At 41.7% G+C, this 21199-nt stretch overlaps 1 protein-coding gene, 1 long non-coding RNA gene and 2 pseudogenes across 2 annotated transcripts in view; 2 read left to right on the top strand and 2 right to left on the bottom strand.

The window, feature by feature from the left end:
- The first annotated feature begins 5080 nt into the window (after window positions 1–5080).
- LOC130844482 (proline-rich protein 18-like) lies at window positions 5081–6198 on the top strand (annotated as a pseudogene).
- Window positions 6199–8625: 2427 nt separating this feature from the next.
- On the bottom strand, window positions 8626–9639 carry LOC130844481 (olfactory receptor 4F4-like; annotated as a pseudogene).
- A 3742-nt stretch (window positions 9640–13381) lies between these two features.
- On the top strand, window positions 13382–14480 carry LOC130844480 (centromere protein L-like). The gene is made up of 2 exons (XM_057720710.1): window positions 13382–13844; window positions 14386–14480. The coding sequence occupies exons 1-2, from the start codon at window positions 13382–13384 to the stop codon at window positions 14478–14480; spliced, it is 558 nt and encodes a 185-aa protein (XP_057576693.1).
- A 2955-nt stretch (window positions 14481–17435) lies between these two features.
- Window positions 17436–21199, bottom strand: part of LOC130843922 (uncharacterized) — an 87310-nt gene continuing 83546 nt past the window's right edge. Inside the window, exons 2-3 of the long non-coding RNA XR_009051103.1 lie at window positions 17919–17961; window positions 17436–17612 (exon numbers count right to left, since the gene is read on the bottom strand). This is a non-coding gene — a long non-coding RNA (uncharacterized LOC130843922). The remainder of the gene's footprint in view (window positions 17613–17918; window positions 17962–21199) is intronic.

Raw genomic sequence — 21199 nt, 5'->3', positions numbered from 1 at the left:
GGCCGCTTCGAGGGGACCCCGTGCCGCGTGTGCAAGTGACTAGGAGGGGGTCGCCGCCAGCCCCCCGCGGTCTGGCACACGTCTGGGGACACGTGTCCTAGCTCTTGTGTGCTGGCCTTGGTGACAAGCGTCACATAACGTGTGGGGAATACATAGTCATCGTACCTCAAAAAAAAAAAAAAAAAAAATAGGCCAAAAGGTAATAGAATGGCAACTTCAAAATGGTGAAAAGAAAAAAAAAAAAACCTGTCACCATAATTTTATGTCTTCCAATAATATCTTTTATAAATAAAGGTGAAGTTGGTCATTCTCAGCAAGACTTCTCTATAATAGATACTACAGGAATTTAAAAAAAAATTTTTTGGCTGTGCCATGTGGGATCTTAGTTCCCTGACCAGGAATCAAACCCATGCCCACCTCCCCACCCCGCAATGGAAGCACATAGTCTTCACCACTGGACCACCAGGGAGGTCCCTAAAGGAAAGTTTTTAACGTTAAAAGGAAAGAATATGAAATGGAAACTATGTCTTTAGAAGGGAATGAAGCACATCAGAAATGGTAAATATGTGACTGGTTAATTTCTTTAAAAGATATCTCAGTATTTAAAGTGAAAATCATAACATCCTATTGTGGGGTTTATAATGTATGTAGATGTAATAAATGTGACAGAACTACGATTATAATTGGGTATTTTAACAGGCATCTTTCAGTAATTGATATAAGTAAACAAAATTCAGAAAAACATAGATGATTTGAACAGTGACATTTATCACCTTGACCTAGTTGGCAATTATACTATACTCAACAGAAGCAGAACACTCATGTGAGAGCACAGGTAATGTTCACTAAGATCATAAAGTGAATCCAAAAACACCTTCAAGATTTGCACCTTAACACAGTATGTTCCCTGATCACAACGTAATTAAATCAGAAACCAACAACCATAATATATGTATAGAAAAGCCCAAGTATATTAAAATAAAGCACCATATTTCTGAATATTTTCCAGAAAGAACTTACAAGGGTGAGTGGAAAGTATTTTGAACTTAATCATAATAAAATTACAAAGTAAAATTTGTTATGCAACTAAAGCATTACTTAGAAATTTAATTTAGTGTTGTGATTAGAAAAGAAAAAAATATTATAGATAAATCAGTGAAATAGAAAATACACAAAATACATTAAATTTATGTATTAGTCTGGGTTCTTCAGAGAAACAGACCAATAAGTATGTGTGTGTGGTGTATTTATTTTAAGGAATTGGCTCATATAATCGTGGCAAATGCAAAATCTAGCAGACTGGAGACCCAAGGAAGGGTTGATGTTGCAATCTGAGTCCAAAGTAGTCTGGTGGCAGAATTCTGTGTTCCTCAGGAGGTGTCAGTATTTTTCTGTTAAGGCCTTCAACTGACTGGGTAAGCCAACCCACATTATATAGGGTAGCCTGCTTTGCTCAAAATCTATTGATTTAAATGTTATTCTCATCTAAAAACTACTTTCACAGCAAGATCTAGACTGGTGTTTGAGCACGTATCTAGGTCCTGTGGCCTAGCCAAGCTGCAAATTAACCATCACAATTAACTGAGTCAAAAATTGAATTTTGAGGCCGTGGTTAGAAAAGATCTCCTTATTTCCATCCTGTAGACAATTCATACTTACACACACAAATACCATTAAAACAATTGTTTCAGTTTGAATTGCATTTTTAGAGATTGCTATTTTAAGTTAATTTAATTTTAAATTATGTAAAATCATTTACATTATTTCAAAGTCAAAACTACAAAATATTCAGAAATATCTAGCTTTTATTCCTGTCTCTTGCCCAGTTTCCTTCTTCCTCAACAAGAAAACATTTTAATATTTTATCATTTAAAATATATAAGCATTTATAAAATATATATTTATAATTACATATACATATAAAGCTAATATGTGCATCTCTATTTTAACACAAAAATTAGCATACCAGAGACATTCTTCTTCACCTTACTGTTTTCACTTAACATGCCATATAGATTCCTCCAGAACAGTATTTAGAGATATTTCCCACATTTTTATAGTTGCTTAATATTTCATTGCATATAATTGATGCACATAATTTATGCAATCCTTACTGACTGTCATTTGGGTATTTTCTATTCTTTTTCTGTTAAAAACAGTACTTCAACAAGTAACCTGGTGCATTGGTTATTCTGTATTTTCTTCCATGTATCCTTAGGGTAGAATTAGGGTTGCTGGGTCAAAAGTTAGTAGCATGGTAATATTTGGAGATGTTATCTTACCAAGATGTTACACTATTTTGTATTCTCATCAATGATACAAGTGTCCCTTTTCTGTATAGTTTAACCAACAGGCTGTAATATTAAATATTGATGTCAGATATTTAATGTCATATAGGCCAAAAGTGATATTTCAGCTTGGTTTTACTCTGCATACAACTTCTTTTTTAAGCTCTTTATTGGAATATAATTGCTTTACACTGTTTTGCCAGTTTTTGAGTTACACCAAAGTGAACCAGCTGTATCCATACATATATCCCTAAATCCCTTCCCTCCCGCAACTCCCTCCCTCCCTCCCTATCCCAGTCCTCCAAACCATCACCCACCATGGAGTTGATCTCCCTATGTTATTACTCTGCATATATCTTAATGTGGAAGACAACTTTTTTCATATATTTAAGGTTTATTTTTATCTCCTTATATATGAACTGTAAATTCATATATTTTGCCAATTTTTCTATGTCTGTGTTTTCTTAAGTTCTTTTATTTTATTTTTTTAATTTTTTTTCTTTCGATCTTTATTGGAGTATAATACCTTTACACTGTTGTGCCAGCTTCTGCTGTACAACAAAGCAAGTCAGCTGTATTTATACATATATCTCCATATCCCCTCCTTCTTGGGCCTCCCTCCCACCTCCCTATCCCACCCCTCTAGGTCTTCACCAATCATAGCATTGATCTCCCTGTGTTATGCAGTTGCTTCCCACTAGCTGTTTTACATTTGGTAGTGTATAAATGTCACTACTACTCTCTCATTTTGTCCCAGCTTCTCCTATCCCTCTTCCCGTGTCCTCAAAGGAAGTTCTTTTAAAACTATGGCTCTGTTTTTTGTGATGTGAGTTGTAAATACTTTCCTCAAGAATCTCACGTATCTTTTTTACTTTTCTCACAGCTTTATCATGCATTTAAATATGAATTTTATGTAGTTAATATTACCAGTATTTATCATATTCATAGATTGTGAAGATATTAACTTATGTTTTCTTATAATAGTTGTATAGTTTAAAATTATTTATTCTTTAATTTATGTAGAAATTGTCCTGGAACATGGCAGGAGGAATAGATGCAATATATCTTTCCCATATGGCTATCCAATTATTCCACCATCACATTAATAGGTCCTTTCTCCACTGACTTCAGATATTATCTCATATACTAGTTTTCTTATGTGTTTTTAACTTATTTATGGAGTTTCTATTCTCTTTTTTTTCCCTAAAGTAAACATAATTTTGACTGTCTTATCATTTGATCTTCTTTCTCTATTACTTCCAGTCACACCTTAAAAACCATATTCCTTTCTTACTTAAAATATTTAATCTTCAGTTTTAGCCTGGTTCAGTGATTCTTTCTGGGGAGAGGAGTTATTTATCAGAATCATGTACCAAGCTTTCTGTCAACCTGTATTTCCCTCTACTTCTATCTTAAATCTTTGGTGTGTCTTCTTAGGATGGTGCAGTATATGTACATGAGAACATGCCTGCACATGAGTACACATGCTTCCCCTCACAACAGCAATGCCCCCAAAGGTCATCTGTTGATATGGGAATGTGTTGTAGCCCTCAAGGATGCTGGGAGAAAGTGAAGGTTGAGAATGTTTGGTTTGTTCACATACAGGATTTATATGACAGTGATAATAGTACTTAATAGTTACTGAGTACTGAAAATATGCCATAAAATGTGATATTTATCTGATTTATATCTGTTGTCTCATCCCTCATAATAATCATATATATTATTATCTCTCTTTTGGAAACTGAAGCTTAGGAAAGTTAAACAGTGTGCTCAAAGCCATGATTAGTAAGGGGCAGGTAGAGTTGAACCCATCTCTTTTTGACATCAAAGCCTGTACTTGTAAAAGCTAACCATAAAAACTGAGAATGGACTTAAGGACACGGGGTTGGGGGGGGGGGTCAGCGAAGGGGAAGCTAGGATGAAGTCAGAGAGTAGCATAGACATAAATACACTACCAAATGTAAAATAGATAGCTAGTGCGAAGTTGCTGTATAACAAAAGGAGATCAACTCCATGATGGGTGATGCTTTAGAGGGCCAGGACAGGGAGGACAGGAGGGAGTCACGGAGGGAAGGGATATGGGAATATATGTATAAATACAGCTGACTCACTTTGGCGTACCTCAAAAACTTGTACAAGAGTGTAAACCAATTATATGCCAATAAAAAGATTAACAGCAACAACAAAGAAACTGACATGGATGGATCCAAATGATAACTGTGTGCCAACATGTTGTTGAGAGACTTGAATTTCTCTAAATACTTTTTACTATGTATGGGCTGTTGTTGTATCCCACACATGACACAGGCCTACACGACAAATGCTATGTTGGTGGACGCGTGCTTCCTGTCGTTGTTGGTGATACACTTAGGATTATGGGTTGTTACAATGATAGTCGTGAAACTGTTATAATGGGAGGAGTTTCTTTTTTAAACCTCCTAAAAGTTGACATATGCATCCTTATCATTCAGCATGTGTTGGAGGTGGGTGTGTGGCAGTTGCTTTTTGATGTTTTTAGGGAACATGAGCCAAATAGAAATTTTTTAAAAATCCTAAATCGACCTAGTTTCTATCCTTCCCTCTTCTATCCTCAGGACCATTCAGGAAGGCACAGGAGTGTACAAATATTAACATATTTATGCCTTTCATTGTTATGGGAATTAGTGAGATCATATTTTCAAAGTAAAATATTAACTTTGCATTTGTATTAAAAATATAACAACTGGGAGGTTGTTAAAGAATAAATTGAGGCTGTGTATGTGAATGTTCTTTGATAGTTGATAAAGAATATGAAATGGTGGGGATGCCCAGTGGGTCGTGACACGCGCCGGGCGCCTACGCACCTCGCCCCGCCTAGTCCTGGGCCTCCGCGCGCGGCTCCTCCTCCCGCCCGCGCGTCTGGTTCAGCCTGGACCCGGCGGCCGGAGCTGGCCCCGCCAAGGCGGGCGCGGAGTCGCGAGTCCGGGCAGAGCCCAAGGCCCCGGAGGGAAGGGAGGGAAGGAGGAAGGAAGGAAGCAAAGAGGAAGGATTGGTGGCTTGGCGTGAAGCCCGGGGTGCGTGCGCCAGGACGTGAGGAAGCCTGAGATGCCGCGGCCAGAACGAGGGCGCTGACGAGCAGCTGGCCCAGCCGCACCGTGCCCTTCCCGCCCGCGCCCGCCCCGGGGGCCCCAGCCGCGCGCCCGCCGCCCAGCAAGCCCGGCGCCCCCCGCAAGGCGGCGGCCCCCGCCTGCGCCCCGTCCGGGCCCTCGCCGCTGCGGCCGCGGAGAAGAAGAGGCGGACCCCCCGAGTGGCCCCTCGGGCTGCTGTCCAGCTCCTGGCCCTCTGCCACCCTGAAAGGGTCGCCGGCCCGCCGCGCCCCCGGTCCGGCCTCCCCGCGCGCCCCGCCCGCGGCCCCGAGCGCGCCCCGGCCGGCCGGCTCCGCAGAAGGCGCCGCGGGGACCGCGGGGGGCTCGGGGGCCGGACCCGACACCGCCCTGCGCTTCTCCCTGAGCCTCACGCCCGAGGCCGTCCTGGTCATCCAGAGGCGCCACCTGGAGAAGCAGCTGCAGGCGCGGTCCCATCGGGCGGCCCCCGCGCCCCCGGCCGACGCCCGGCGCCCGCTCGCCCCCGGCTTCCGGGCCTGAGCCTCGGGCCTCAGCCGACGCCCGCCCCTGCCCGGCGGCCTGCAGGGCCCCGACCCCGGCCCGCTCGGCCTGCCCGGCCCACCAACCCGCGCCCGCTGCTCAAGGTATCGCTGCTCAACGAGCGGCGCAAGTACAACGACGTGGAGTACGAGGAGGAGGCCGCGGCAGCCGACGAGGGCCTGGTGCGCCAGTGCACCGAGTGCCTGCGTGGCGTGGAGTCGGCGGCGGCCGCGCGCGACCGGGCGGGGCCCCTGGACGCGTTGCCGCACCTGAGCTCGCTGTGACCGCGCCCCGGAGACCCGGCCTCGCCGACACGCGCGCACCGCCCGGAGCCGAGGGGCCCACGCTGGACGTGGGCCGCCTGGTGCTCGCCCGGTCCTGCACCCAGACCTGCTGCCACGGCTCTGCCTTCTGCACCTGCTGGCCTCTTCCGCGCCTGCGGGTGTCCTCGGGGCTCGCGGTGGGGGGTGAGCGGGGGTGGAGATGCCTCTCAGCCCCCCTTCCCTGAGGTTCGCGTAGGTCCCGAGCCCTTCTGCCGGAATCCGGACCTGGTCTGCGGGTGTCCCCCTGCGGGTGCAGGGTGCCGGGTGCCCTGGTCCGAGCAGCGGGTGACAGCCAGGTGCTGGGGCTCCGGGAGGGTGGCCGTCTGGTGCAGAGCTGGACGCGGTGCTGCATGTAGGACCTTGTTCTGCCTGAGTAGGAAAGACGTCCCAGGGACTTGGAAAGGCTGGGAGCTCCAGTGAACCAAACTTCCCAGCGGGATAGGGGCGGGAAGTGACCACCAGGAAGGTCCGCCTGGCGAGTGGGCGCTGTGATGGGCGCTCTGTGGTCACAACACTGACTCATGGGGGCTTGTGAGCCCACGCACACACTTACACACTCACGTGCTTCCCTTCATGCTCTCACACTCCCGTACTTGTGCTCCCGTGCACACTTGTACACCTCACACATACTTGTGCATGCACACGTGCTCACACATCCTCACAGTCACACTGGGTCACGTGTGTTCCCGCCCACAGTGCCCGCCCACAGTGCTGTCTACACTCGCACCTCACACACATGCACACACAGGAGACTTTCTGCAGCGTGGCTGCGGGCATTCTTTTCAGTGTCTGGGTAAGGTGTGAGCAGAGCAAGGCTCAGCTTCTGGAACATGCGTCCTCTGCATCTGAAGAGCAGCTCACAGGTGCCTTTTGTGCTGCAGAAAGGAAGGGTAGCCAGGAGAGGGCACAGTGCAGAGAGCTGGATCCGGACGCCAGTCAAGGGGTACCAGCCCGAGAGCCACTTGTGTAGGGAGACGGTGGGCGTGCAGGGCAGTTGTGTGCTTTCAGTATTTTTAATCACTGTTGAAAAGCAGTGACATGGTGGCTTTGTACAGTTGTATATGGTGGTTTGAAAAAGGAACTTTTTATTATTTGAGTAAAAAGTAAGACTCCTCTGCCTTTCAGGAGTCATCCTCTTCCCCACTAACTCAAGGCTGATTTCTAGAACTTTCCTCCATGCACCTGAGTCTGTTTAACTCGAAGGTTGAGAAGGCGGAAGATGTTATAATCAGATGAAGCTGGTTATAGAAGAGTGTAATGTATTACCTCAATTTCTGACTTCTGTAAAAGTTAATAACTAATTTAATGTTTATCTCATTAGACTTTAGTGTGTCAAGTCTTGATTATATTTTACATTGAAGCCTTACATTTTTAAAAAACAATTTTGTATTTTTCTTGTAGAGAACTTTGCTCTAATCTCTCTCTCATGCCAGGCACAAATCTAGATAGACACGAAGCATCTCATTTTGTTCGAGCTACATCAGCTACCAAATGAGATGCAAAACCAAACCTCCCACCCCCCGGATAGCTTGCCTCCTGTTTAAACGCACAGAGCTCGAGTGTCTTTTATTTTAAATGAGTGTATAATACCAGAGGGGCAAACGCAGCAATCCTGCGGAGGTGACATTAAGACACGTGTCCCGTGAATACTGTGGCCGCCCCCGGTGGAGTCTGCAGAGCTGGGTCCTGGGGGAGGAACGAAAGCTCGTTCTGGACGCCACCAGCAGGTTGAGAGTGAACTGTGAGTTCAAGGTGGGCAAAGTTGAACTTGGTCTCACTTGCACTTAGTGCAAATACCAGTGATTAAGAGACCCAGGGTCCTGCCCATTGTGACAATAACAGCATTTTAAAGACTTTCCTAAAGGAATTGATGTTTGCAGAGCGTCTTTTTGCATCTGCCCGTGTGTGTCTCGGTCCTGCTGCTGGTCATGGGTGGTCTCTGGGTCCCTGTCTCGTCCTTTGTCTGTTTCCCTCTCCTCACCCTCCCCTGCTCCTCCGGGCTTCCAGCTGCTTCTTGCTCTTAACTGGCCACAGTAAGACACCACGCACTTTTTCTCCTTTGCTGTGTGGGGCAGAGTTGTGTGCCTTGTTTTTCACTTTAAAAGCAGGTGCGTGCAATGGTTATGTTGCTCTGGTTGACGACCGTCAATAGAAAATGAGAAAGGGTCTACACATGACACATGATGTCTGTTCATGTTGTAACTGACGTTTTGAGGATGTTTTCTAAGTCACTGTGCTGCAGTTTCTTAATGTTTAAATAAAAGAGAAGTTTGATGCCTGTAAAGAAAAATATGAAATGGAAAGTATAATTTTCATGAGATTTACTAAGTAATTTACCAACTTTACTGTATAGTCATTATTGCAGATTAATCTCACTGTTATTGAGATTTACGACTTTATCCTAGAATTCATATTCCATTTTCTCAGCTGTCTCATTGCAGTTTTCATGTCTTTGTTCCTCAGTGTGTACATAGTTGAGTTCAAGAGAGGAGTGCACAGAACAAAAGACAACAAGGAATTTATCTAATGACTTGGTGGAGAATGGCCAGGCATAAATGAAGATACATCGTCCAAAGAACAAAAGAACTACTGTGATATGAGCAGTCAAAGTAGACAGAGCCTTGGATGACCTCTCTGAAGGGAGACACTGGATGGTCACTAAGATGACAGTGTGTGAGACAATTAGGAGAACGATAGAACACACAGGGAGCACTCCACTGTTAGCAATGACCATGATATCCAGCCTATACGTATCTGTGCAGGCAAGTCTGATGACCTTAGGAAGGTCACAATAAAAGCTGTCTACCTCATTGGGGCCACAGAAAGGTAAGTTCACAGCAAAGGCCAACTGGCTGGCTGAGTGGAGCAGCCACAATGCCAACACACACACACTGTCACACATAATTGTAGTGTAGCGAAGGGGTTGACAGATTGCCACATATCTGTCAAAGGCCGTGGCCATAAGGATCACCAACTCACTCCCACCAAAGAAGTGAAGGAGAAATACCTGAGCCAGGCAGCCCTTGAACGAGATGACCTTGCATTTCCTGAAAAAGTCAGGAATCACCTTGGGGGCTGTGACTGAAGACAGATACAGATCAATGAGGGAGAGGTTGGCCAGCAGGAAGCACATGGGGGTATGAAGGTGGGAATCAGAAGCTACAGTGATGACAATAAGAAGGTTTCCAAACACAGTTCCTACATCGAATACAAAAAAGAACACAAATAGGAAAATCCAGAGTTCCTGAGAATTAGTCCCAGAAAAAAGAACTCAGTCACTGTGGAGTGATTTGTTTCACTTACTGATTCATTCCAGGAAATAGCCTCTGTAGTTACCTTGGAGAGGGAGTGAAAAAAAGTCAGAAATATTATATTCAAACTCAAAGCCTCATTGTGGGCCATTCTGCTCACGCTTGTAATGACGGTCTGTGGTTTGTTACATAAAGGCTTTCAAAATGCACGTGATCTAAACTCACAGTTTTATTCCACACTCCTCCCCTGGATGTGCTTTATAGTACGTTATCCAAGCCTTAGTGTTTCCACTTATGTTAGGCTTATTCCTAACAAAACACCTTTGTTCATGTTACCCTCTCTGCCGGATTAAATCTACACCATCACCCTGCATTTTTGTCCTTTTTCCCTGAACTCCAAAACAGTTCATATTCATATTCTGTGGACTGTATCTTAGCTCTTCAATACATACAAAATTGTATGACCATCACATTTACAAAGGCTTTTTATGACATGCATTTTTGAGAAGGTATGTTTAATGGCCTAGTAGTCCACCACAATAGTTTTGTGTACAGTTATTGGAAACCTCTCTATCAAACTAAAACAAATCCTCACAATTTCAGTTATAGCACATGGGTTTTGTATGTATCTGTGGACCTTGAATTCATCTTCTTTTAGACTTATTTTGCCATTTTTGTAAACATGAATGCTAATTACATTCCATCTATGGTTATTATATTGCAAATGAAGTAGTAAATCTAAAGTATTTTGTACAGTTTTTTATTTGGTAATTACACAATAGATTTAGATGATTATCAGCAGTAAGATTTATCACCTTCTGATTCATAGAAAAACTCTGGCTCCCCAATAATCATTTAAAAGTTTACTTGTATTCTAAAAATAATGATCATAGCAAGATTTTAGTTTCCCTATCTTTTGAATGAGTGCATTGGATCAAAAGTTTTTCTAAATCCCCACTAATTTAATACTCTGATCACTGAGGGAGGGACACAATTCCAAAATAATTTTCATAATCTCTCAGAAGCTTGGATAGCAACATGAAAACTAAGACAGATGTAGAGATTCAGTCTTACAGGAAGTTTACATTTATGAGGATTCTAAAAGAGAAGCTAGGAGTTATAAGAACTTATAGAGGATAGAATTTATACTTAATATTTGGTAACACGAAAATGTTTAGAAGAAAGAGTTAAGCCAAAATAAAATTAAAGATGAAAAATAGAAGAATAGTAAAATAACTCAAAAAATAAGGTTTAAAAAATCAGGGAAAGAGGTTAAAAGAAAGAGAATGAAAAAAAGTGAGGGGGCTTTCCTAGTGGTCGAGTGGTTAGGACTCTGTGCTTCCACTGAAGGGTGCAGGGCTTAAATCCCTGGTCAGGATCCCACGTGCTGTGAGGTGCGGCAAAAAACAAACAAACAAATAAATAAATAAATATTAAAATAAAAGAGTGAGGAAAATGTTTGCTGAGAGAAAATGTGAAGGAATCTTTAATAGGAAATGAAATTGAAAAAGGATTCTGGAATGCCTACTATGGGGGTTGGTGTTTTATTATTTAGACAGTGAAGAACTATTGAAGAATTATGAGTAATTGTTTAATAAATTTCTAACACATGGTTACTAGTTAATAATAGCCATTGTAAAAGATAGTAATAACAGGACATGTCAACACGATGTGGGATATGAAAATGATGACGCCAGTGTTTTTATTCTGAGTAATTGTGAGCACTGTGACAGCTTTAATTCTGATAAAAATTATAATAAGAATTAATATAGCAACATGTAATATATAGATCACTTTTAGGAGCAGAAATAACTTTGGAGGGTGTAAAGGATGCTGATAATAACATGTGGAGGTATTGCTGAGATAACTTTGTAAGCTGCTGTCTCCTGGGTAAGATCCTGAAAAGTGGTTGTTGAGCATAAGTTGAGAAAGCCATTTCACTTGTGTGTTGGGGATAGAAAATAAGCATTCTGCCCAGAAGTTTTGCAGTCAGTGAAGTAGGAAGTGGAATGGTAGCCTGAAGGAGAAGGACAGCCATGAGAATACTTGTCAGATGAGCTGTAGGAGTTAACAGGCAGGTATGACGTAAAAGAGAGGAGTGGAAATTGACGGGTATCGGGAGACATGCAGGGATAGAGTATTACTCAGCAAATTTCTTGGGGGAGTAGTAGTAGTATTTTTTTCACTACTTAATCAGTTATTCCATGGCCCTTGGAAATTACATGTTTCTCTTCATTATCCATCCCTTAGCCCTATCCACTAAGACTCCGTATTACTGTTTTTAAAGTCCTATAAATATTTAGCAATTCTAACTTTATTTCCAAGTATAAAGAAAAGTCTAATAGTAAAATAAGTCATACTCATTTTAGTACCCTTCTGCTCAGCACAGCAATAAATATAATCACACTAATCATTGACATTACAGAGGATGGGATTCCTATTGTGAGATCATTTCTGACATGACTGGTTGATTGGGATGTTTCTTTAGAATCAAGGAATGTGATTTAGACTTGACCTTGGATATTTAGTGATGTGAAACCATTTCATTTTACTGAGAGAGAAGGACAAACTCAATTGTTATGCCACTATAGATTTTATAACAAGGATGATGGTTTACAAAATGTTCTCATTCACAGCAAAAAGGTTTTCTACCATGGTAGAAAGTAAGAATTCAGATATGCTATTCTTCAGCAAAAAGAATTTCTTTTTCACTTAGTTAAGACATCTGATTTCCTAAAGCTACTGAGTAGAGAGGGATACTATGGAATCCTCAGTTACACTTACAGGGGACCCTTTCAAAGCTCATCTCTGACCATTCAAAAATGAGGTAAGAAATTTTAGAAGAATTGTATTGCTTCTAAGTTAAACATTAGGTTAGGCTTATTGAAGAAGTTCTCCAGAATCTTACACATTGGTTGCAGCAACCACAAAGGGCCAGAACAATTGAACCATGAAATCGTCCTCCGTGCACACTAGATTAAGCTTAGAAAGTCAACCATTAGACTGTTCTATGTTTGCCTTAAACATCTTTTACCCGTCTAAAGAAAAACACCTTATGTCTTTAAACATTTCACTGAAATTGAAGTCAGGAGACTTGGGGGTTCTGGCACATATTCCCTGTGTGAACTCGGGCATGTCATTCAAAATGTCTGGGCTTTAGTTTCCTGTTTTAAAAATCAAGTCATTGGCCGCCTCCCCACCCTCAGGCCCCGCCGGCCACGTTGCGGGCTCTCCCGGTGCCCCGAGGATGGGCACGGCGCCCCGGGAGATGCGCTGAGCCCAGGTCGGCCCGCAGGCGGCACCAAGGCTCTGGAGCGAGCGCTGCGGGTGGCGCGCAGGGCGACCTGGACGTGCTGAGGCCCCTGCGTGCCGCCCGCCCGCCAGCGCCCTCACAGCAGGACCTGCTAGACGTGCTGCCGGGGCCTCACGGGGCCCGCGCCTGCAGGCTGCCCCGCCTGCATTTCCCGGGGGAGGAGGCCAGCCTGCCCGCCGGGCCCGCGCACAACTGCGCCTCGCTGGTCCCCTCTCCTGCCTGCAGGGGCGGCTCTCGCGGGGCAGCTGTGGAGTGCGGGACACAGACAGTTCTGGTGCCACCGTCCTACACCCGGCTGCCCGCTTCAGCCACCCTGAGGGGGTGACCTGGCTGCTGCGTCATGGCGGTGGGGACTGCACCATGGCCACAGACACAGGCTCCCTGCATGGTCACTATGCCGCCCCCAAGGATACTTCCCCTCCCAGAGGCTTCTCGTCAGGCACCACCCTGAGGGAGTGAATGCCCAAACCAGAAATGGTGCCACGCCCCTGTACCTGGCGTGCCAGGAGGGCCACCTGGAGGTGACGCAGTACCTGGGCAGGATTGCTGCGCGGACCCGCACCTGAGCACCCAGGACAGCATGACCCCTCTGCATGCCACCTTGCAGATGGGCCGCAGCCCGGTCATCGTGAGACTGACCGTGGAGTCTTACCATGCACCAGAAGCGACTCCTAGACAGAGTGCATCTTCAAGGCTTAAAGATTACTTTATAGGTGCCATCCCTCTGCAAAAACGATTAGAATCAGTCAGGAAGCAGACTTCATTTAAACCAACTCCACCTCGAAAGAAAATTCCCCAGTGTTCACAACTGCCGGAAGATGTTGATCCTCAAAAGTTTTCATTCCTTCTGCATAAACAGCGGACTTTATATAGTTTAACTCCCTTGTATAAATTCTCCTATACTAATTTCAAACAGTATTCTAAACTTCTGAATGCATTTATTGCTGCTGAAAAGCAAAAAGGACTTGCTGTGGAAGTGGGAGAGGACTTCAACATCAAAGTGATTTTCTCTACTCTCCTGGGAATGAAAGGAACAGAGAGACGCTGAAGCATTTCTTGTCCAGATTCTGTCAAAATATCAATTGCTGCCTGAGAACAGAGAAGGTAGAGTCTTGTGGACTGGTTGATTCTTCTGTATATTTGGAGACAGTCTTCTGGAGACTGTTTCAGATGATTTCACCTGTCTACCCTTATTCATTGCAAATGGTGCAGAGACTAACACAGCCATAAGTGGAACCTGGTTTCAGAAAACTTTTGGCTGTTATTTCCCTCCTTTAGCAATCAATGTGTTTAATCTTTCCTGGATGACTGCTGTGTGGACTGCATGCAAAATGGGCCATTATATAGCTATGACTGAATTTATTTGGTCTGTACCCTGTAGCCCTCAAAGTCTGGATATTTCTTATGCCATACATCCAGAAGATGCAAAACCTATGTGGGACAGTGTTCACAACACACCTGGGGAAGTTACCCAGGAGGAAGTTGACTTATTCATGGACTGCCTGTATTCACATTTCCATAGGCATTTCAAAATTCATTTATCAGCCACAAGATTGGTTCGTGTTTCAACATCTGTAGCTTCAGCACATACTGATGGAAAAATAAAGATTTTGTGTCATAAATACCTTATTGGAATGTTGGCATATTTGACAGAACTGGCAATTTTTCAAATTGACTGAGGCCTTGTGGGAACTATAAGTTATGGATTATATACCTTTTTCTCATTGATTATCTGCCTAATTGCTACACTGAGAGGGACTGCAGGAGAAATGGGAATCTGTGCATCAGTTTTCCTCACAGTGTCTTGGTGTTACCCAGATGAAAGCCAAGAAGATCTAGAAGAACAAAGGCGGTGGTAGTGGATGAACTGCAGCCAGGTGCTCATGTAACAGTCATGGTCATTTCGGATGTCAGTCTCTAGAATATGCCGAGTTCTTAATTTACTGGCCATCTTTCTAAAAAAATATATAATGTTTATTATGTCAAACTTTTTAGAATTCAAATGAAATACCTCTTATATTGAATATTTCTGATTTACATCTTTAAAACCTTTAATCTCTAATTTTAAGCATTTTAGACTTGCATTCAGAGAGAATTTGTCTTCTACAGACATTTTCCTAGCATCATTTTGCTGTAGAGAACTTGCAATTAAAATCTTCTCCAAAGGAAACTGAAGTTACATTTTTTAAGCCACTAATATGCTTCTGTTTTTCATATTGTTTAATTCTTATTACAATGTTGAATTAGATATTCACTTTTAAAATGAAAAAAAAGAAACAATTTATTGGATCAAAGGTCTCAAAAAATCCCCACAACTCTAAGAGTCAGAGTTGTACCTTTATGTGAAAGAAAAGCCTAAAACTAGGTTTCATTGGGATTCCAGGAAGGAAGGAAATAGCTGGGTAAGAGAACACTGGATTTGGGGAAATATGGGGAAAAGGACCCTCAAACAGAGAGGAAAGAATAGATTAGCCCAGAAGATTCAGGAGAAGAACTTTATACTTACAACACTTGTTTAATATTAAGTTGTATAACACAACAAGGGCTACCCTTGCTAATATTAGTTATACTAATTCTTATAAGTATTTAAACCAAATTCTTGATTTTTCCATTTTTCCTGAAAATAACATGCAATTGAATTCTGCAGAATGGGTCATTACTAATAGCAGCATCTCATTGTCAATAAAAATGCTACAATTTGGTTAGTTCTTCTAATATATTTCACATTCACACTCCACCTACCTCCTTCATAACTGGACTACAGCAATTTTCAGAGCAAAGAAGTGTTCAGATTTTCCTTTTATTTGCACTTTCTCATGAAGTATAAAATTTCCAAGAGAATAAAATCTATATAAACTGTCCTACTTAGTAAATGACTTGCTTAACTAAGAGCCATTTGTGAAAGTGACCAGAGGCAGATGAAAAGATCTGAAAATAGCCATCCTGAACTTTGGGTGCGGAGACTAACTCTTATAGTCTCACAAGCTTTCCCTTGAGGAAATACACTAAAGCTTCTTGAGTTAAGGGCTATTGTCACAATTTCTTGGCTCACTTAGTCATGTTTATGACTTCACTGAATCTAAAGGTAAAATTTTAAAGAATAACAGTAAAACAAATAAGATAAAATTTTGAAATTAAAATCCAGACATGTTAATAGACAATAAACAATAATGCTTTAGATTTTATAGAAAGGGGATAGCTTAGAATGTGTGGAGAAAATATAGGAAAAATACTTTGACCCAAAATAAGAAAGTCTCGCTTTTTATCATATATCATTTTTTAAGTAGTTTTAATTACCATACAGAGGTTAAAACTAATCTGAGTTATCACAATTAATGTTCTTTAAATCAGTCATAGAAGGACATCCCAAGTGATCTCTCAGCTGTACTCCTTGACTACCAAACTTTCCAGATTTTACTTGAAAGATGCCCTAACACATTAAATAAGCTGAGATCTAGATGGAGTACCCTCCTCTAGGAAATAAGTCCCTTCAAATACTTTTAGAATTATAGATACTTTTTTAGAATGAATTAAGAAATACTTTGAACAAAAATATTGGAAAAAAATTGGAAAACAGGCAAACTTTGTGTAATACAAAGTACCAGAGTCTATTTCTAAAGCAAGATTGTACAAAGTACATTAACAGTGAAAGCCTGAAAACAATTGTTTTAACATATTGTCAAAGTGTTAATCTTCCTATTTATCTAACTTAAAGTACAATTATGATGAGAATTGTTTCTTCCTCAATTCTAATGTCTAATGTTTACATAAACCCATATTTTATCCATTGGATCCACATAATTACCATAAGAAATATTCATTTATTTCCAGTGAAGCTTATTATCAGGTGGAAGATACTGACGAAGGTAAATTTTATATATATATATATGTATGTAATACATGTATATTTATATATAGGTATAAAATATCCACATGAAAATTGAATGTAACCATTGGTGTTAACTACAGTTTAGGTTTGTAGGTTAGATAGAAATATGTAACACTTTATTTTTTATGATTAATAAAAATTGCTGCAACTCTATGTAAATGAAACTATTTGATTCAACACCTTTTTTATAGACTTCTCAATTTTAAAAGGCAACAATGAAAAGGTACAGATTCTATAGTGTTCACGGCGATCACAAGGGTCTTGAGAGTCCATGACATTCGTCTTGTGCTCTTATCAATGAAATCTGTTATGTCATTTCCCTAGAACTTCCAACCTGTCGACTTAGCCTTCTCATTGCCACCTTCATATCTCTGTTCCCTAAAGTATATATGGCAGGATTTAAGACAGGGGTGATGGCAAAGTCCACAATGGCAAAAATTGTATCCAATGACTTAGTAGGGAAAGGCCATACATAAAAAAAACATGCATGGAAGGAAAAACAAAACATAACAGTGATGTGAGCTGACAGAGTGAAGAATGCTTTGGGTAAATCCTCTGAAGAATTTGTCAGACAGGGACCAGAATAAAAGTGTATGATACAAATAAGAGAAAGAAGGTGCCCACAGATATGAAGCCACTGCTGACAATGACCACAAATTCTAGTCCATAAGTATCCATGCATGCAAGTTTAATAACCTGAGGAAAATCACAATAAAAGCTCCCCACATTATTAGGTCCACAGAAAGGTAAATTTATGACAAAAGTAAACTGAGTCATAGCATGAGTCACTCCGATTATCCAAGCAGCCACTGCCAAAAGCATGCACATTTTGGGATTCATAATAGTTAGATAATGGAAGGCTTGCAAATTGCTGTGTACCTGTCACAGGCCATGGCTATGAGCAACACCATCTCTACTCCTCCTGTGGACGAAGAACATTTGCATCATGCAGTTGTGGAAGGAAATGATTTTACAAGCACTGAAAAGATCGGAGATCATCCTAGAAACTGTGGTAGATGAAAGGCCCAGGTCAATGAGTGATAGGTTGGCTAGCAGAATATATATGGGGGTGTGTACATGAGAATAAAAATCACTGTGAACACAATGAAGAGGTTTCCCAGGATAACCCCCAAATAGAATATAGAGAAGAAGAAAAAAAGTAAAAACTGCATTCCCAAGGATTGTGTAAGTCCCAGTAACACAAATTCAGTTACCACAGAGCCATTACCTTGGTCCACTGAATCATAAAGAAGGGAAGACTGTCAAGTAACCTGAAACAAAAGAAAGGAGGAATCAACTTAGAAGTACCAAAAATGTTGTGTTAAATGTTGATCATTTAAAATTGGTCCTTTTACTTAATTGATAAGAGTACTTACAAAACAATGGGAATCCAGGGTATAAAACATTGAGTACAGCAAAGCTGTGCTCAGAGTCAGTCTATTGCTTTAAATGCTCCCATTTATTTAAGTATGTGAAGTAATCAGACAACTTATACAGTTAGCAAAGAATGCACACCATAAACACAAGGAATTCAAGTGAAGGAAAATAAAAAAATTAAAAACAAAAACTAAATGAATCCCAGAAAATTGGAAGAGTGTATATGAGCATATAAAATGTTTTTTTAAAGACAACCTTTTAAAAATATAATTAAGAATAATAGGAGAAGAATCAAGATCGTGGAGTAGGAGGACGTGCGCTCACTCCCTCTTGCAAGAGCACCAGAATTACAACTAACTGGTGAACAACCATCGACAGAAAGACACTGGAACTCACCAAAAAAAAGCCATCCCACATCCAGAGACAAAGGAGAAGCTGCAATGAGGTGGTAGGAGGGGCGCAATTGCATTAAAATGAAATCCCATAAATGCTGGGTGGGTGACTCACAAGCTAGAGAACAGTTATACCACAGAAATCCTGAGGGTTCTGAGCCTCACATCAGGTTTCCTAACCTGGGGGTCCAGCAACGGGAGGAGGAAACCCCAGAGAATCAGACTTTGAAAGCCAGCGGGATTTGACTGCAGGACCTCCACAGGACTGAGGGAAACGGAGACTCCACTATCAGAGGGCACACAAAAAATGTGCTCACCAGGACCCAGGGGGAAGGAGCAGTGATCCCATAGGAGGCTGAACCAGACCTACCTGCTGGTGTTGGAGGGTTGCCTGCAGTGGTGGGGGGCAGCTGTTGCTCGCGGAGGAGACAGGGGCACTGGCAGCAGGGGTTCTGGGAAGTGCTCATTGGCGTGAGCCCTTCCAGACTCCACCATTAGCTCCACCAAAGAGCCTGTAAGCTCCAGTGCTGGGTAGCCTCAGGCCAAAGGACCACCAGGGTGGGAACACAGCCCCACCCATTGGCAGACAAGCAGATTAAAATGTCACTGAGCTACACCCACCAAGTTGGATTAAAGTTTTACTGAGCTCCGCCCACCCAGCCCAACCCACCATCAGTCCCTCCCAAGAGGAAGCACCCAGGAGCCTCCTAGACAGCTTCCTCCACAAGAGGGCAGACAGCAGAATCAAGCAGTATCAGCACTATTTCATCTTGCTGGAACTGAAAATCACAGCCACAGAAAGACACAGAAAATGAAAAGGCAAAAGACTTTGTACCAGATGAAGGGACATGATAAAACACCAGAAAAACAAATAAATGAAGAGGAGATAGGCACTCTTCCAGAAAAAGAATTCAGAATAATGATGGTGAAGATGATCCAGGACTTTGAAAAAAGACTGGATGCAAAGATAGAAAAGTTGCAAGAAAAGTTTACCAAAGATCCAGAAGAATTAAAGAGCAAACAAACAGAGATATGCAACACAGTAACTGAAATGAAAAATACACCAGAAGGAACCAATAGCAGATTAACTGAGGCAGAAGGGCGAATAAGGGACCTGGAAGACAGAATGGTGATAATCACTGGTATGGAAAAGAATAAAGAAAAAAGAATGGAAAGAACTGAAGAAAGCCTAAGATACCTTTGGGACAATGTTAAACACACCAACCTTCACATTATAGGGGTCCCAGAAGGAGAAGAGAGAGAGAAAGGACCTGAGAAAATACTGGAAGAGATTATAGTTGAAAACTTCCCTAACATGGGAAAGGAAATAGCTACCAAAGCCCAGGAAGTGCAGAGAGTCCCAGGCAGGATAAACCCAAGGAGAATCATGCCAAGACATATAGTAGTCCAATTGACAAAAATTAAAGACAGAGAAAAGTTATTAAAAGCAACAAGGGAAAAATGACAAATAACAAACAAGGGAACTCCCATGAGGTTAACAGCTGATTTCTCAGCAGAAACTCTGCAAGCCAGAAGGAAGTGGCACTATATATTTAAAATGATGACAGGGCAGAACCTACAACCAAGAGTACTCTACCCAGCAAGGATCTCATTCAGATTCGATGGAGAAATCAAAAGCTTTACAGACAAGCAACAGCTAAGAGAATTCAGAACCACCAAACCAGCCCTACAACAAATGCTAAAGGAACTTCTCTAAGCGGGAAACATAAAAGAAGAAACGGACCTACAGAAACAAAAACAAAACAATTAAGAAAATCATAATAGGAACATACATATCAATAATTACCTTGAATGTAAATGGACTAAATGTACCAACCAAAAGACACAGACTGGCTGAATGGATACAAAAAGAAGACCCATAGATATTCTGTCTACAAGAGATGGAATTCAGACCTAGGGACACATACAGACTGAAAGTGAGGGGATGGAAAAAGATATTCCATGCAAACGGAAACCAAAAGAAAGCTGGAGTAATGATACTCATATCAGATAAAATAGACTTTAAAATAACAAATGTTACAAGAGACAAGAAAGGACACTACATAAAGATCAAGGGATCAATCCAAGAAGAAGAGATAAAAATTATAAATATATATGCACCCAGTATAGGAGCACCTCAATACATAAAGCAGATGCTAACAACTATGAAAGAAGAAATCGACAGTAACACAATCATAGTGGAGGACTTTAACACCCCACTTACACCAATGGACAGATCATTCACACAAAAAATTAATAAAGAAACACAAGCTTTAAATGACACAATAAATCAGCTTGATTTAATAGATACCTATAGGACATTACATCCAAAAACAGCAGATTGCACATTCTTCTCAAGTGCACATGGAACATTCTCCAGGATAGATAACATTTTGGGTCATAAATCAAGCCTTGGTAAATTCAAGAAAACTGAAATCGTATCAAGCATCTTTTCTGACTGCAATGCGATAAGATTAGAAATCAATTACAGGAAAAAATCTGTAAAAAACACAAACACATGGAGGCTAAACAATACACTACTAAATAACCAACAGATCACTGAAGAAATCAAAGAGGAAATAAAAAAATACCTAGAGACAAATGACAATGAAACACAATGATCAAAAACCTATGAAATGCAGCAAAGGCAGTTCTAAGAAGGAAGTTTTTAGCAATACAATCCTACCTCAAGAAACAAGAAAAATCCCAAATAAACAATCTAACCTTACACCCAAAGAAA

This window comes from Hippopotamus amphibius, chromosome 2 (assembly GCF_030028045.1).
Source record: "Hippopotamus amphibius kiboko isolate mHipAmp2 chromosome 2, mHipAmp2.hap2, whole genome shotgun sequence".
Classification (NCBI taxonomy): Eukaryota; Metazoa; Chordata; class Mammalia; order Artiodactyla; family Hippopotamidae; genus Hippopotamus; species Hippopotamus amphibius.
The sequence above is the reverse complement of the archived record's forward strand: the minus strand, read 5'-3'. Positions and strand labels throughout refer to the sequence as shown.

Bases quoted from the DNA above. Each gene is read 5' to 3' on its own strand.
- LOC130844480 (XM_057720710.1), top strand. From the start codon at position 13,382: ATGACCCCTCTGCATGCCACCTTGCAGATGGGCCGCAGCCCGGTCATC. The intron at 13,845-14,385 runs GCTGAAGCATTT...CTGTAGCTTCAG, and splicing joins AATGAAAGGAACAGAGAGAC to CACATACTGATGGAAAAATA.